At 37.8% G+C, this 16948-nt stretch overlaps 2 protein-coding genes across 3 annotated transcripts; both read right to left on the reverse strand.

Moving 5' to 3' along the window:
* On the reverse strand, window positions 391-1554 carry LOC104776844 (probable methyltransferase At1g27930). The gene has a single exon (XM_010500981.2). It carries the CDS (start codon window positions 1404-1406, stop codon window positions 537-539), a length of 870 nt encoding a protein of 289 aa, XP_010499283.1. The 5' UTR covers window positions 1407-1554; the 3' UTR covers window positions 391-536.
* On the reverse strand, window positions 9817-14648 carry LOC104776845 (ABC transporter B family member 13-like). 2 transcript variants are annotated; one of them, XM_010500984.2, is made up of 9 exons: window positions 14240-14648; window positions 14089-14143; window positions 13817-13968; window positions 13533-13733; window positions 13066-13325; window positions 12458-12998; window positions 11594-12377; window positions 11266-11507; window positions 9817-11185 (listed from the first exon to the last, which is right to left on the reverse strand). In XM_010500984.2, the coding sequence occupies exons 1-9, from the start codon at window positions 14510-14512 to the stop codon at window positions 9980-9982; spliced, it is 3714 nt and encodes a 1237-aa protein (XP_010499286.1). In that variant the 5' UTR covers window positions 14513-14648; the 3' UTR covers window positions 9817-9979. The 2 variants fall into 2 exon arrangements, with proteins under 2 accessions (XP_010499286.1, XP_010499285.1); XM_010500983.2 differs by having other exon boundaries at window positions 13817-13992.

Raw genomic sequence — 16948 nt, forward strand, 5'->3', positions numbered from 1 at the left:
TCCTTGGGGTTCTGATTAAAAAATTCAACACACAATTTAACGAGAGATTCTTGTCGTCATATTTATTTTCCTTTTCATTACTTTTTAAAGGTAGTAAATCGCAAAAGACTCACCAGCTATCCAATATATACCTTTCGTGCGAGACGTCAGACGAAGAAAAGTCTGAGTCACCAGCTCACCTCACCTCACCACATGGACTACTACTATATAGAGTTCAAGTTGAGACTAGTAAAATAAGCATTTAAAAGTTTTCAAAACGAGTTAGAAGTTATTTAATTAGTTTCCTACAAGATATATAAATATCTAATTATTAACATATATATATGATAAAAATGTGATACATATATAATGCCCGATGCAATCGGTGGGAAACCCCACAGTAACTAAAAATAACGAAACACGAGATGTAGATCCAAAACTGTCGGGACTAAATCAGATAATAAGTGAACCCTATGTTGTAAATAAGATTCCTCAAATAAGTAAAAAAGGGCAAAAGAGGAAAACAAAAAAAAGGAAGAGGGATACGTGTCACAATCTTAGCAAAACCTATAATCACCGGCGTCAACCGTAGCGTTCGCAGCCACCGGAGGAATAGCGAAATGCCATAACCTCCCGGCGGCGTTGACTCTGTACTTCCTGCATAAAAACTCCTCCGCGAAAGTCTTCTCCACCCTCCGGTTAACGTCGTGCAAAAACACGTGGGTGACTCCAGGTTTCTTCCGGTTCCTAGCCATAACCGCCGCCGAGAAAATCGCCGCCATTCTTCCCGGAGCTTCAGCGAAGTAACCTTTAGGAGCATCGACCATCAACAGATCCCACTCTGTATCGTAGAACTCATCGGGTAGTCCCGTGAGAGCGAGCTTGCACTTCTCGTTTCCCCGGAGATAAGACTTCGCCGGGTAACAGCTGGGCTCCTTCTTGTACGAGCGCAGAAGCGAATCGGCTTGCTGGAGCTGCGTCCTGTAACGCACGTGATGCGCACGCAAGAACGGAGAGTCTTTGGTCACTTTCTGGAACCATTCAAGATCTTCTTCCAAGAACAAGGTTTTGCCGCGTGGATTCAAAGAAGCCCACATGAGCGAGTCACGGCCGAGACCGAACACGAGGAAGTTAGCAGGAGCTAGCTTTTTCAAGATGTTGAAAGATATCGAGATCTCGGCCATGTTCTGCTGCGGGACGACGGTGGATGTAGCGTAGTGGACGATCGCTTGAAGCTGGATCGGGGTGGCTTCGTATTCAGCAGCCGCGGCAACCGCTCGGCTTTTGGCGCTAGCGGTGGAGCAGAGGAAGAGAGTTTCGTCAGCGGCTCGTATGAAGCTTGTGAAGAGCAAAGCACCGCCTACTAAACCAGCTAGTAAAACGCTGGTGATGATCCATCGTTTCTCCGATGGGATTAACGTGTTCATCTTTTTATTTCGATCTCAGATCTGATTTTTTTCTTTATTTTTTCTTTTAGTTTTATTTGTTTGGTTTCGATTTTGTGGTTTTGGTCGTTGAGAGACCTCGGATGAGAAAAATAGCAATGTGAAGAGGATTGGTCATCGGGGGACTGAATAGGGAATTGGGATATTATTTCTTGGAGATGGTCTGTTAAACGACACGTGTTCATATCCGACCACTGAAGTAGCTTTGGCTTAAGTGGATGATATGAGCAAGACACGTAACTGTGGATTATTCGAATTTTGAAAGAGGAAAAAAATATCTCTGGACATATGTTATTTTATTGGAGTATGGAGTTTCGTGCCCACTTTGGTTTAGGAAAGATGACGATTAATAATAATAACAAGATCGTTCATATGCCAAATATGTCCAATGTCCATACTCCATTACCGTTTCAGTTGTTTTCGTGCCAATACATATACTGGCCACTGGGTACGTAATCATTCAATCTACTGGTTTATCGATGGAGCACGGTTAATTTGTTTAACAACTTATTTATTACATGAATTTTGTGGATTTAGTTATCTGATATTCTTTTAAACTTTTCTCAATGTTGTTTCCTTGTAAGATGTAAGATCCTATTTTTTTCCTAATATATTCGTGGACTGTGCTCACCTTTAATATTCAAATGTTCGCTATTCTAGAACAAATAACCAGTATTTTTTGTTAAGTTTTTGTATCCAGCCAGTTTCTGAGCTCAAAATGAAAAAAAAAAGAAAAGAAAAAAAGTATAATGTCCAAGACTAATTTTTGGATTCATTGGACGGTTGAGTCGTTTATGAGGGATACTCATGTACAGTATTGATGAATTTAATTATGTTCGTCGCAAACATGTTGACAATTTGAGACTTGGGAGTGAACAACATTTTGTCATGCTTCCATTCCAGCTGTTGAAATAACATCATAACTCAGAATATTTTAGTGGCCTATATAGTTTTTAATTTATTTAATTTCACTATACATAATTTTAATTTTTATCGACCAATATTACTGAACGCTAGTGAAGATAAATTATAGCCAATATAAATTATAGCCAGTGAGTAAAAAAACTTGAGATTGTATTAGGTACATACAGAAGTCTATATATTAATAGTATAACATAAAGAGATTGATTATGAAATACCGTAAGCAGAATACATATATTCTCTACATAAATATATATATATATATATATATATTCAAGCAAAGCCCATTTTATATAACCAGTTAGAAGATACAGTTTGTGCTATTTAAATATTTACTTAAAGTTTACAACAAATTTTGGATACAGAATATTTAATGATCATGACTTCAACGATCATATGAAAAAAAACACAATGTGTGTATTCAACGATTAACATAGGCTTTTGAAATCATTAATTCAATAACAGTGTATTTTATTAGACTTTTTAAAATATATGATTGAATAACATTTATAAATTTTATACAAATCACTTAACCAAAACATACCTTGCTCTACATCAAAATGAGTTATATGGCAAGACCTCTTTAAATGAATAACTTATGCCTTAACCAAAACCAAAGTTGCTCTTAATTTTTTTAATTATTTGAATCAGAGCTCGGATGGGTTGGTTAAGGAAGTGAATTCGGTTTATAGCTAGAGAGTTCATGACTTAGCGTTACATCAAAATGAGTTATTTGTAACTGCCTCATATTATTCAATTTTTGTTCATTTTTTATATATAATGTTGTTATTACCTCTTGTGGTTAATAGCTCATGCTTGTGGCCGTTTATTGAAATTTTCAATATATATAAAAGTAAGATTTTATTCTTTCTTTATTAGTCCATTTGACATTTAATTTCTAAAAACATAATATTCATTTTCAATTAAAAAGATAATATTATACATGTAATCATGTATATTAATCCATACTTTAAATCCACGCTTTAATATTACATTATAACTGAAATTAAACAGAATATGAATTGACTATTTTTTTCTCTATTTATTTTCATTTAAACCCATTTTAGATTATAATTGTAACTCATTTAATTAAATTATTTTAAAAATGTAACTCCTATAAATAATTATAAGATAATGGCACAGACAGAAATCTTAACTTGAGCTGCATACCTCAAGGATAGTGTTGAAATCTTGTATTCCTTTATCCCTTTGTTCTACGGACATTTTTCCATCAAATCTCATATACTTAATGGACTAATTGTTAAGATAATCTTCCAGCACATCAAGCATTTTGGTCCACTGTGAAAAGACAATGACTTTTTCGTTAACCAACCCATCTTTTATTATCAAAAGAGAAGTACAAATTTAAAAATGTCCAAAATAACTAACTTATTCAAATCGCCACTAAATTATTAATGAAAGAGAAGCTTAATTGAAATTGAGAAGGGTGAATATTGCTAATTTTACCAAACAAATTTATATAACTAATTTAAGGATGCTTATATATAATTACTAATAGTGGCTTAGTTCTAATATTTCCATACGGTATATTTGGTTTACATTTGATAAAATATCTACACAAAAAAAAAAAAATTTACAATATTCCAACAACAATTACAAAACAAATCTTAGCAACGGCTCTAGAGCGATGTTCATGAATCATATATCTACAGCATATCCATTTTTAATATTTAAGAAACTTTAACAAAAACTAGATTATTACATTAAATCAATTAAAAACAAAGACTTAAAAATTTATCGCTTATTTAATGGAGCAAGTTTAATTAATAATAGAGTAGATTCCAACCCGCACATTTCAAAAGTTGTTTTTTTTTGTTTTTTTAAAAGTATTTGAACTAAATATGGTGCCTGTAGAGAACAGAGCACAAAACGACACTGTCAAATATGTCAACAGGCTCACATTATGTCAAGCCCACTAAGCTCAAAGCCTGCAAACAAGATGAAACGAAGAAGCCCAAGACCCTGCAACGTTCACCTGCAACAGACAAGAAAGCGTTAGCAGAGGAAGAAGGACATAGTACGACAGTGACATTGCAAAACCGATTCAAGGTGTTGGGACCAGTTGATGAAGATGATGCCACGTAATATCTCACAGCTGGCTGATCAAAGAACACTCTAGAATCTAGGTTTAATCTCATGTAACTATATAAGAGAACTCTTGCAATGTAATACATTTAAGGATTGAATAACAAAAGAAACAATCTTTCAACACTCCCTTTTCTTTTCATGGTATCAGAGCCATGGATAGCTCCATGGAACTCTTCTCTTCTCCTTCGTTACACATCTCTAACTGTGTCACAATCAAACTCACAGAAGAAAACTACATCATATGGAAATCCCAGTTTGAGTCTTTCCTCCGCAGCCAAGCTCTACTTGGGTTCGTAAACGGCGCCACCAAGCCACCACAAGAAACGATTCCTGTCAGAAATAAGAATGATAACAAGACGGAAGAGGTTTCAAACCCTGACTTCGAAAACTGGTCTCGAGTTGATCAAGTGGTTAAAGCGTGGTTGCTTGGTTCGATGAGTGAGAATGTAATGAGGCTGGTAGTCGGATCTACAACTTCTTATGAGGTATGGACCACTCTTATCTCTCACTTTAACCGCACGTCGTCCTCTAGGCTGTTTGAGTTGCAAAGACGCCTTCAAAATAGTGAGAAGTTAGATAAAAGCATGTCTGAGTATCTTAGAGGAATTAAAGATATATGTGACCAACTTGCTTCTATCGGTGATCCTGTGAGTGAAAAGATGAAGATATTTGCAGCTTTAAGAGGTTTAGGTCGAGAGTATGAGCCTATTATAACTGTCATTGAAGACTCCATGGACAGAGTTCCTGAACCTACTTATGAAACTGTTGTCTCTCGCTTAACTGGGTATGAGGACCGTATGCAACGATACTCTGTTTCAACCGAAGTGTCTCCACATTTAGCCTTCAGCACCATGAGAAACTCTGGCTCTCAATACAGAGGAAGAGGTAACAGAGGCAGAGGTCGAGGAAACTTTTCTACCAGAGGTCGTGGGTTTCACCAACAGTTCACTACAGCTCGACCATCTAGCTCTTCTGCTACATCAACTGAGAAACCAAACTGTCAAATATGTGGAAAACGAGGACACAATGCGTTTGAGTGTTGGTATCGGTTCGATGAAGAGTATCAGCAACCCACTCAACCTGTCATCAATGCTGCTGCGTTCTCTGCTCTCCACATCACTGATGTTACTGAGGACAACAGCTGGTATCCAGACTCCGCTGCAACAGCACACATCACAAGCTCGACTCAACGCCTGCAGAAAGCTCAACCTTATCATGGAACTGATATGGTAATGGCGAGTGATGGGAACTTTCTGCCCATAACACATGTTGGTTCTGCAAACCTCCCTTCGACATCAGGTAATCTCCCACTCAAAGATGTGCTTGTTTGTCCTGAAATAGCTAAATCATTGTTGTCTGTTTCAAAGTTAACTAAAGATTATCCATGTAAAGTCTCGTTTGATGGTGATGATGTTGTTATAAAGGACAAAGCAACACGCAAAGTTCTGACAAAGGGAAGGGAAACTAACGGTTTGTATAAACTGGATGACCCAAAGTATAAGATGTTTTACTCTACAAGACAACTCAAGACTAGTGATGAAGTTTGGCACCAAAGGTTAGGGCATCCACATCAGCAGATCCTTCAGCTTCTATCTACAAATAAGGCAATTCAAATCAATAAAAGTACCAAGAAGGTGTGTGAATCATGTCAGCTTGGGAAGAGTTCAAAATTGCCATTTATTTCTTCTACTTTTATTGCTTCAAGACCCCTAGAGAGAGTGCATTGTGATCTTTGGGGTCTTTCTCCTGTTTCTTCTGTTCAAGGATTCAGATTGTATGCTGTGTTCATTGATAATTTCTCAAGATATTGTTGGCTTTACCCACTAAAAAGAAAATCTGATTTCTACTCAATCTTCATCAAGTATCAGTCTTTTGTTGAAAATCTTTTACAAACAAAGATAGGAACTTTTCAATCAGATGGAGGTGGGGAATTTACAAATCAGAAGTTTCTTAATCAGATGGAGATATCTGGTATTCAGCATTTTGTCTCCTGTCCACATACTCCACAGCAAAATGGCATAGCAGAGAGGAAGCATAGGCAGTTGACAGAGATGGCTCTGACTTTACTCTTTCAAAGCGCTATTCCACAGAGTTTCTGGGTTGAAGCCTTCTTTACATCAAACTCCTTTATTTTTTTAACCTAATCGCTCTTTTGAACACTTGCCCCAGATCGACTTCCAGATCATAATTGCTCTAGTGAATAACTAAAGAAAATAACTTCATGAGCAATCTCTTGCTTACAAGCACCCTTGCCGGTAATGTAAGCCCTTATGAAGCTTTGTTCTCAAAACAACCTGAATATTCGGCCTTAAGGACCTTCAGTTGTGCCTGCTTCCCAATGTTGAGACCATATACTCAAAATAAATTTGATCCTCGATCACTCAAATGTGTTTTTCTTGGATACACTGAGAAGTATAAAGGCTATAGATGCTTCTATCCTCCAACTGGGCGCGTATACATCAGTCGTCATGTCATCTTTGATGAGGCAAGCTTCCCGTTTTCAAATGTTTACAGTTATCTCCACAAAACATCGCCCACACCTCTTTATGGAGCCTGGCTCAGACAGCTTTCAGATGTCACCACATCTTGTGCTCCAGTTGCAGACTCTACAGAAGCCACTGCAATATCAACAGAACAAGTTTCTATTCCAACGATGTCAGCACCAAACACAACAATCAACAACACTGTTTCTACAAAAGACACGTCACCTACAACCGTGACTGATCTTGAACATGATATTGGTGATATGAGTTCTGGGTGTACGGCAAGCTCAGATCTTGATCCTATAGGCAACAACTCACATTCACCAGTCTCAAATGTACAAAGTTCAGTTACAAATGATAACCTCCGTGAAACTGAAACAGTCCAAGAATCTACTGAAGAAATTTCAACACATTCAATGATAACTCGATCAAAAGCTGGCATTGTCAAACCAAACCCTCGCTATGCTCTACTTACTCACAAGGTATCCTATCCAAAGCCTGCAACAGTTACTGCTACTCTTAAAGATCCAAACTGGACAGCAGCTATGACTGAAGAGATAAGTAACTGCAAAGAAGCGAATACATTCTCCTTAGTTCCTCAAACACCTGATATGCATGTTTTAGGTTCAAAATGGGTTTTTCGGGTCAAACTCAACGCTGATGGATCTCTAGACAAGTTTAAAGCAAGACTCGTAGCCCAAGGATTCACACAGGAAGAAGGCATCGATTATCTCGAAACTTATAGTCTGATAGTTTGAACCGCGACTGTAAGGGCTGTTCTTCACTTTGCAACAGTCGTGAACTGGGAAGTTAAACAAATGGATGTTCAAAACGCATTCCTCCATGGTGATCTCAATGAAGTTGTCTACATGAAGCAACCTGCTGGTTTTGTTGACAAGGATCATCCAAATCATGTTTGTCTTCTTCAAAAATCCCTTTACGGCCTTAAACAGGCTCCAAGAGCCTGGTTTGACAAATTCAGCAATTTTTTGCTTGAATTCGGCTTCACTTGCAGTCTAAGAGACCCCTCTCTGTTTGTCTGCTTCAAAGGAACAGACATTATTATGTTGCTATTATACGTTGATGACATGGCAATTACGGGAAACTCATCTGCACTACTCTCCACTCTCCTTGATGAGCTAAACAAGCAATTCAAAATGAAAGATCTTGGCAGACTTCATTATTTTCTCGGTATTCAGATTCAGTATCATGACAAAGGCATGTTCTTGTCACAACAAAAGTATGTTGAGGATCTCCTAGCCGCTGCTTCGATGTCTACATGTGCTCCTGTTGCAACACCTCTTCCACAACAACTGAACAAAGTACCAAAACAGAATGTTCTGTTCGAGAATCCTAAGTATTTCAGAAGCTTGGCTGGTCGACTGCAGTACTTGACGTTAACAAGACCAGACCTGCAATTTTCTGTCAACTATGTATGTCAGAAAATGCATGAACCTACAGTCTCAGATTTTAACCTTCTGAAACGAATCCTAAGGTACATAAAAGGCACAACTACGATGGGAGTCTCCTTTGCTCGCCACACTGATTCTAAACTTCGAGTGTATAGTGACAGTCATTACTCCGGGTGTCCATCCACTAGCAGGTCCACCGGTGGTTTCTGCACTTTTCTTGGTCGTAATATGATTTCTTGGTCATCAAAGAAGCAGCAAACTGTGTCCAAAAGCTCCACTGAAGCTGAATACAGAGCCATGTCTGAAGCAACATCTGAAATCACGTGGATCGTGAATCTTCTTCACGACTTAGGCATTCAGCTACCTGCAACACCAGAGCTCAATTGTGATAATCTCTCAGCTGTTTATCTCACAGCCAATCCAAGCTTTCATGCTCGAACTAAGCACTTCGCCACACACTATCACTATGTGCGTGAGCAGGTCGCCTTTGGTAATCTGATTGTCAATCACATTCCGGCACACTTCCAACTAGCTGACATTTTCACCAAATCTCTTCCGCAACGACCATTTGAGTATTACAGAGCCAAACTTGGTGTAAGAGTTCCCCCCACACCAAGTTTGCGGGGGATTGTAGAGAACAGAGCACAAAACGACACTGTTTTGTCAAATATGTCAACAGGCTCACATTGTGTCAAGCCCACTAAGCTCAAAGCCTGCAAACAAGATGAAACGAAGAAGCCCAAGACCCTGCAACGTTCACCTGCAACAGACAAGAAAGCGTTAGCAGAGGAAGAAGGACATAGTACGACAGTGACATTGCAAAACCGATTCAAGGTGTTGGGACCAGTTGATGAAGATGATGCCACGTAATATCTCACAGCTGGCTGATCAAAGAACACTCTAGAATCTAGGTTTAATCTCATGTAACTATATAAGAGAACTCTTGCAATGTAATACATTTAAGGATTGAATAACAAAAGAAACAATCTTTCAACACTCCCTTTTCTTTTCAGTGGCTAATCCATAAATCTGCTTACGACGTGTTTGTGTTTCATATATGCTACTAGCATATCGGACGGAACATCCTATTAGCGGAGGTCAAATTATTCATGACCCATTGCATGCGAGTCTAATGGAACTCCACTTTGATAGCTCTATTATAAATGCAACAACTGACTCTCATATTTCATAACTGTCATAATCAAATATAATTTTCACCAAAATATATCAAATAAATTCACGCGTGGCGTGAGTTCAAAACTTAGTTACAAAATAAAAGTCAACATTTGTAATTCATCCTAAAACATTTTTTCTCTACTAATTTGATCATTTTGACTAACCCAACTGACTTTTATATGACCAACAAAACCTAATTAGTTAATTAGTAGTATAAAGTAACTCAAATTTTCAGCTCTGAATTTTGGCATGTTATATAAGATATATTCAAGCAAAGCCCATTTTTATATAACCAATTATAAGATACAGTTTGTGCTATTTAAATATTTACTTAAAGTTTACAACAAATTTTGGATACAGAATATTCAACGATCGTGTGAAAAAAACACAATGTGTGTGTATATATAAATAGAAGTTATAAGAAAAAGGCAAAAGAAACTTCAACGATCATGAGTCACACCAGTTCTTGAAGACTCGTTAATTGCTTATAAAACCCATTAGGTATGGAAACAAGCTCACTATGGCTTCCCTTCTCCACAACTCTTCCTCTATTCAACACAGCGATTGTGTCTGCTTTCCTTATGGTCGAGAGCCTATGAGCCACTAGTACTGTGGTTCGTCCTTTCATCAGCATGTCTAGCGCATCTTGGACCAGTTTCTCCGAGCTCGTATCCAAAGCACTCGTTGCCTCATCAAGCAGAAGTACTGAAGGATCCTTTAGAACCGCCCTCGCGATAGCCACTCTCTGTTTTTGACCACCAGATAACTGCGCTCCCTTATCACCCACATGCGTCTTGTACCCTTCTTGCATCCTGGTTATAAACTCATGTGCGTTCGCGGCTTTTGCGGCTTCGATAATCTCTGCCTCTGAGGCGTTCTCCTTTCCGTACTTGATGTTCTCGTATATTGTTGTTGAAAACAGAGCTGGTTCTTGCTGTACTAACGCTATCTTTTTGCGCAAGCTACGTAGGTTTAGGGTTTTTATATCTTGCCCATCAATGCAGAGATTTCCGTTGTTCGGATCGTAGAATCTTATGATCAGTCCAATCACTGTGCTCTTTCCCGAACCACTAGGCCCTACGACCGCAAGACTTTTTCCGGCTGAAACTCGGAGGTTTAGATTTTGAAAAATAGTGATTTCAGGTCTCGTGGGATACGCAAATCTTACGCTTCTAAACTCTATATCTCCATTTATCTGAGTGATCAATTTTGAGTTAAGCTTGTTTGGAGTTATCTTAGTCTCTCTATGTAAAACCCTAAAAACCGATCCTAGTGCTTGCGTGCCTTTCACGATATCTGGAGTCAAAGCAAGCGTTTCCGAAACGGAGAAAGCCGTGACGATCAACACCATGAAAGATTTGATACTATCCCCAAAATTCGTCTCCTTGTGCTTAATCAAAACTGATACGTACCATAGACCAAGAGCGTAGGAACAAAACGCGAGGAACTGAGACAAACCATATCCAAATCCAGAGATATGACCTCTCACAAAGGCATTCTTGGTGGGCTTACTTAGCTCACTAGTAAACTGTTCTGAGATTTGCTTTTCAATTCCAAACGCAGCGACAGTTCTTATATTTGCAATCGCTTCACGGGCCACTGAAGTTGATTTAGAATAAGTCCTTGTGTAGTCTCCTCCAAAGCCTTTCAGAAATAGTTGCTGTAGCATATAACATTTCAAGCGTATTCTGTTTTAAGATTCATAATATGGTTTAGAAGATCTTTGAATTTTTGAATTACCTCTGTAAGTGAAGCGGCAATGAGAAGAGGAAAACAAGCTGTTACAACAGCTGCAACACGCCAACTGTAGTAAAATGCAAGTGCTAATGCTGTGACTGTAAGAGACAGATTTTGGACTATTGTCGAGAGGCGATCTGCTAGAGCACTCCTCACCAAAGTTGCATCGGCAGCTAAGATTGAAGTGAGTGAGCCAGTATTGTTCTCATCCAAATCAAACCACCCAATCTCATTTGAAAGAATCGCTGCAATTATTTAAAGATATGATATACATTAGTCAACGAACCGAACCGAACTCAAATCAAAGGATGTTTAAGCTGATTTTGTTTACCTGAGAACAAGGATAAGCGAACCCTTGCCGTAAGACGCTCTCCCATAAGTGTGTAGAAGTAATGTTGGAGGAGATATATAGGAGCTGTTACTATTCCAGCTACAACAAAGATAATAGCTACCTTTTCTATGTCACGCTTTATCACGTTAGGATGAGGCGAATAAAATGCAGTTAGCACATAAGCAATCCCCATAGAGAAGAGTGGAGTTTGTGCTCCAGCAAGAACTGCACCAACTGAGCCAAGTAATGCATAAGGCCATTCTGGAGCATTCAGCTTTATCAGTTCCCATATCATCGAAGATGAGCTTAAATCTTTGGCATTTGAATCATTTTCGGTCTTCTCTTGGTCTCCCCTGAAGCTTGAAGTCCTCCTTGAGCTAGAAACTCTTCTTGAACTAGAAGATCCAGCTTGTGATCTAGAAGCTTCAGACATAATTGATCTCGGGTTTTCTTGAGGTTCTGTCTCTTGGCAATTCACAAGAGCCGCGTAATCTCCTCCTCTTGATATAAGCTCTGAGTGGCTACCGGTTTCCATAACCTGACCATTTCTCAATACAACAATCTTGTCAACATTTCGAATGGTGGATAATCTATGTGCAACAACAATTGTTGTGCTTTTTTCCATGACAGTGTCAAGTGCTTGCTGAACAATCTTCTCTGATTCAGCATCAAGAGCACTTGTTGCTTCATCTAAAAGTAATATCTTTGGATTTCTTAGAACCGCTCGAGCAATTGCAATTCTCTGTTTTTGTCCTCCGGAGAGCTGAGTTCCTCCTTCTCCAACCTATATGAATGGTTTGACCAATAATGAAATAAAGAAGAAATATGAGAAGATATATGATTATGAAAAATCAGATACTTTACCTGAGTACTGTAACCATTTGGTAATGATTTAATGAAAGAATCTGCATTGGCTGCTTTAGCAGCTTCTATGATCTGAACCATACTTGCATTCTCTTTACCAAGAAGAATGTTGGAAGCTATGGTTGTGGCGAATAATGCTGGTTCTTGACTCACTAATCCCATTTGTTCTCTCAACCATTTAAGCTTCAGGCTTTTGATGTCATTTCCATCCAAGAGAATCTCTCCTGAGTTAGGTTCATAGAAACGTTGCACCATTGATATGATTGTGCTTTTCCCTGAACCACTTGGACCAACAAATGCAAAAGTCTTGCCTGAACGTAATGTGAAACTAAGATTTTCAAAAACCATGTTTGGTCTAGAAGGATATGCGAAAGACACCTGATGAAACTCAATCCTCCCAGCTACGTTTTCCAATATTTCTCCATTGTCTAATCTCTTATAACTTTCAAGATTGTTTTTCCCTATCATTTTGAATATATTTGCAGCAGCAACTCTGCCTTTGGAAATCGCGGATAAGCTAGGCGCAGCTTGACCTAAGGCACTGCAAATGCAACAAAATTAAATTCAATTTCATGTTCAAGCAAAAGCCTTGGACTTTTTAAACTTACAATCCGCTGAAAATGACATTGAGGATCGTTGTGAACGCTTTTGCACCGTTGGTTTTGCCGTGACGTACAAGAATACTTGCATACCACAAAAGTAAAGCCCAAGCACAGAACAAGAGGCTATATGTTAATCCAACTCCTAAGCCTTTAGCAAGACCGCTCTTTTTACCGAGTTTCAGAGCTTTCTTTAGAGAGGTTGAGTAAGATTTTACAGCTTTCTCTTCTCCTACAAATGCATACACTGTTCTCACCTGTGACATGACCTGAAGACACCATAGAGAGTATTTTCTAGGATTAACCCAAGTGTTCAAGAGAATTGATTAAAAAAAGAAGAAACGAAGTTCTTGATTTGCGTTTGCTTAAAAACATTTTTGTGAAAACTTGAAATTTTTATGTTATATTAACTTCTTTCACCGTTAACGAAGAAGTTAGTTTTTGAAACAATCTCAGTCTTTAGTGTATAAACAAACCTCTTCTGCGACTTTTCCTGCATCAGCATAAGCAGCTTCACTCTTCTCTGATAGTGTGGACATAATTATAGCATATCCTCCTCCTGAAATTGCTATCAATGGAACCACTGCTAACGTGAGTAGCGTTAGTTGCCATACCGACAAAAATCCAATGACAAATCCCGCGATGAACTGAGATAAATACCGCAAAACATGGTCTGTCTGAAACAGAACAAAACATTTCATCTGTTACATTTTTCTGTTTTATTTGACCTTAGAATGAATCCATATATTTGGAAAAGTACCTTATCACCAATAGCATCTTGAACCAAGATGGCGTCACTTGAGATGTGGTAAATGAGATTTGAATCTCTAGCTTCTGTATCGAAGAAAGTAATGTCTTTCGCTAATACTGATTTGAGATAATTTATACGCAATCGCGCTGTTTGTCTTTCCCCTGTTTGCATCCAACAAGAAACTCCTACCAATTCAATAAACCATTTCAGTTTAAAAAATGGAAAGGCGATAAAACTTAGTAATAATTTGATAAAACAGATCAACGTGGATAGAAACGTACCTATCCAAGCTGATACCAGATTTACCAATCCTAAGTAGACCAAGTACAGAGCATTCTTGAAAAGACAAACCACCAAATTGTTATGTAATTAATCAACTGAGAGAATTAAAAAAGTTTTTTTTTCATTGATAGCCGTTGTTGACGAAGGAACCTTTGAAACATGAGAAGATATGGCTTTAGAATCTGTAGAAAGATTTCCAAGAGAATCTAGCATTTTCCCGAAGAAGACGAAGAAGAGCGGAAGCGTAGCGCCATGAACACAGGCGCCTAAACCACCAAGCAACATCAGAAAGTAATCAAGTTTATCTGATGCGCTGAACAAACCCATCAATGATACTGTTTCCTTCTTCATCTTTTTCTTCTCCGCCTTTGCTTCCGTCTCGGCTTGGATGTTTCCACTAGAAGATGGTTCTATGTTATCCATTGTCACCGAACACAGAGATTAAGAAAAAAAAGAGAGGTGCTTGAGAAATAAGAACGTAGATGAGGAAAGAGGGGTTTAAGGGTTTGTGTTTCTTGAGGGGGAAGCGAAGAAGAAGGGTTAAAAGCAATCATGAAACAGAGACATCTCCCTCGATTATTTAATGAATTGTATTAACACTGAAGTCTAATCTTACCTAAAAGGTGATCGTTCTAACTGTTTTTGACAACTCAAAGTTAAAGCTTTCCCATAATCACAATGGGTAGGTCATCATATTTATGTGTATATATCTGTATGAAGCCTGCCCACTTTGTGTTATGATTGTAACGTTTTCATCTTGTTTTTAGGGTGAAACTTGAAAGGATATGTAGACATTTGCCATTTGGTACCCTCATTAATAAAAATGATCCCTACTCTGACACGTTAATATCTTCTATGTTTAACGCATAGTTGAGATTTAATTTGTATGGAAAATTTATGGTGAATGATCTACTACTAAGAATGGTTTTAATTTATACGACGTGAATGCTAGAAATGAATGTTAAAGGTATATGCATGGTAAGTTTGAGAAACAATTAGTTGTCAACTTGTTGATATTATTGTCTTTTTAAGCTGTAATGATATTACGCACAAACAGAATACGCGGCTGTTTTTAGTCCAAGAACTTAACAAAATTTTGAATATTAAATATTTATTGAATGCGTACTGGTTGTTGTCTTGTTGATAAAGAAATTTGCAAATATGTTTTGAGCTGTTGTATGTGAGAATAACAAAGCCCTGTATTCACAGGGTTTTTGTGATGATGATTGGATCAAAAATATCACTCTTGAAAAAGAATTTTTTTACTCTCGAGACGAGTTGCGGCCGGTTTGATGTGTAGATTGATCAAAGAGAGCACAAAAAGAAAGATTCGGGAACAAATGTATAGGCAAAAAAACTTCGACGTAGGGATACACAGCTTTTGAATGGGCGAAATAAACGAAGATTAAGGGTAATTTAGTCTAATAGAGTTTGCGTTATGAAGACAAATTAAGTCTTGAGTATTTGGATCAAAGATGATGATGCAAGGGTCCACTTGTTAGGGCTTCCCGACATGGCATGTCTATAGAGAGAAAAGAGTCAACGACTTTAATAGGGGTGGGCAAATAAACCGGAAAAAACGAACCAAACCGAACCGAAATAATAGGTTTAGTTTGGTTATGGTTAAGTCTAAAAATCATTTTGGTTTTTATTTTAGTTAAGCATTTGGTTTAGGTTTGGTCTGGTCAAAAACCGTAAAACCGAATAGCTTTTTTGGTTTTTTTTTAAAAATAGGATAAATTAGATATAATTAGTTTCTCCAACTTATAACTTTATATTATATTACAATATCACTATTTTTTTTCTTTATTGGACTTATAGTTATTGATCTCTTAGTAATCTATAGAATTACAAAACTCTAACTCTAGGTCTCTATTCCCTAACTTATATATATATATATATATATATATATATATATATATTCATAATTACTTGTGGCCATCGTCTTTGTTCCCCTACGTAATATGTGCGTCTCCTCCTCTGCAAGTTCTGCAACTCAAATTACCAAAGGTTTTTCTTTGTTCTCTCTGTTTTTTTTATGTTATTAATAAACTTTTCAACTGATCATCAATTAGAAAAAAAAATCGTAGATGGCAGATTCAAGTCAAGACCCTAATCCCACTGAAAAAAGGAAAGCAACTGATAATGATGATCCTTCTCCAGCGGTAAAAAAACAAAGTGGTCACCGTTCAGATGTTTGGAGCTGCTTTACAAAGGTCCCCCCTGANCCCCCCCCCCCCCCGATGGTTGTAAGTGTAACTTTTGTAGTGTTATGTTTAAGTGGAAAGCTTCTAGTGGGACTAGTACACTGCGTAGCCACCGTAATATTTGTAAGGCATACAAGAATTTTCTTGAATCTGAAAATCAAAAACACTTAGCTGAAAATGAATCAGGTGGTTTAGGTGCTATGAAATATTGTCCAATTGCTTGTAGGAGTGCAGTAGCGAAAATGATTGTGTTGGATGAGCTGCCATTTAATTTTGTTAAAAAGGTTGGGTTTAGGAACTTTTGCAATGCATCTATACCTCAGTTTAATATTCCTTCTCGAAGATCAATAACTAGAGATATTGTCGAGTTGTACTACCAAGAAAAAGCTATGTTAATGAGCTTTTTCAGTGAGTATAAGCAGAGAGTTTATCTAGCTACAGATATATGGACAGCGCCAACTACTAGTGTCAGCTATATGGTGGTTACTGCTCATTTCATTGATGTGAATTGGTTTTTGCATAGAAAGGTCATCAGTTTTAAGCCTATCTCGAATCATAGAGGAGAGACAAGTGGGAATCAATTAGTGAGTTGTTTGGATGAGGTCGGTATTCAGAAAATATTTACAGTCACGGTTGATAACGCTTCTGCAAA

The sequence above is a fragment of the Camelina sativa genome, chromosome 3 (assembly GCF_000633955.1).
Source record: "Camelina sativa cultivar DH55 chromosome 3, Cs, whole genome shotgun sequence".
NCBI lineage: Eukaryota > Viridiplantae > Streptophyta > Magnoliopsida > Brassicales > Brassicaceae > Camelina > Camelina sativa.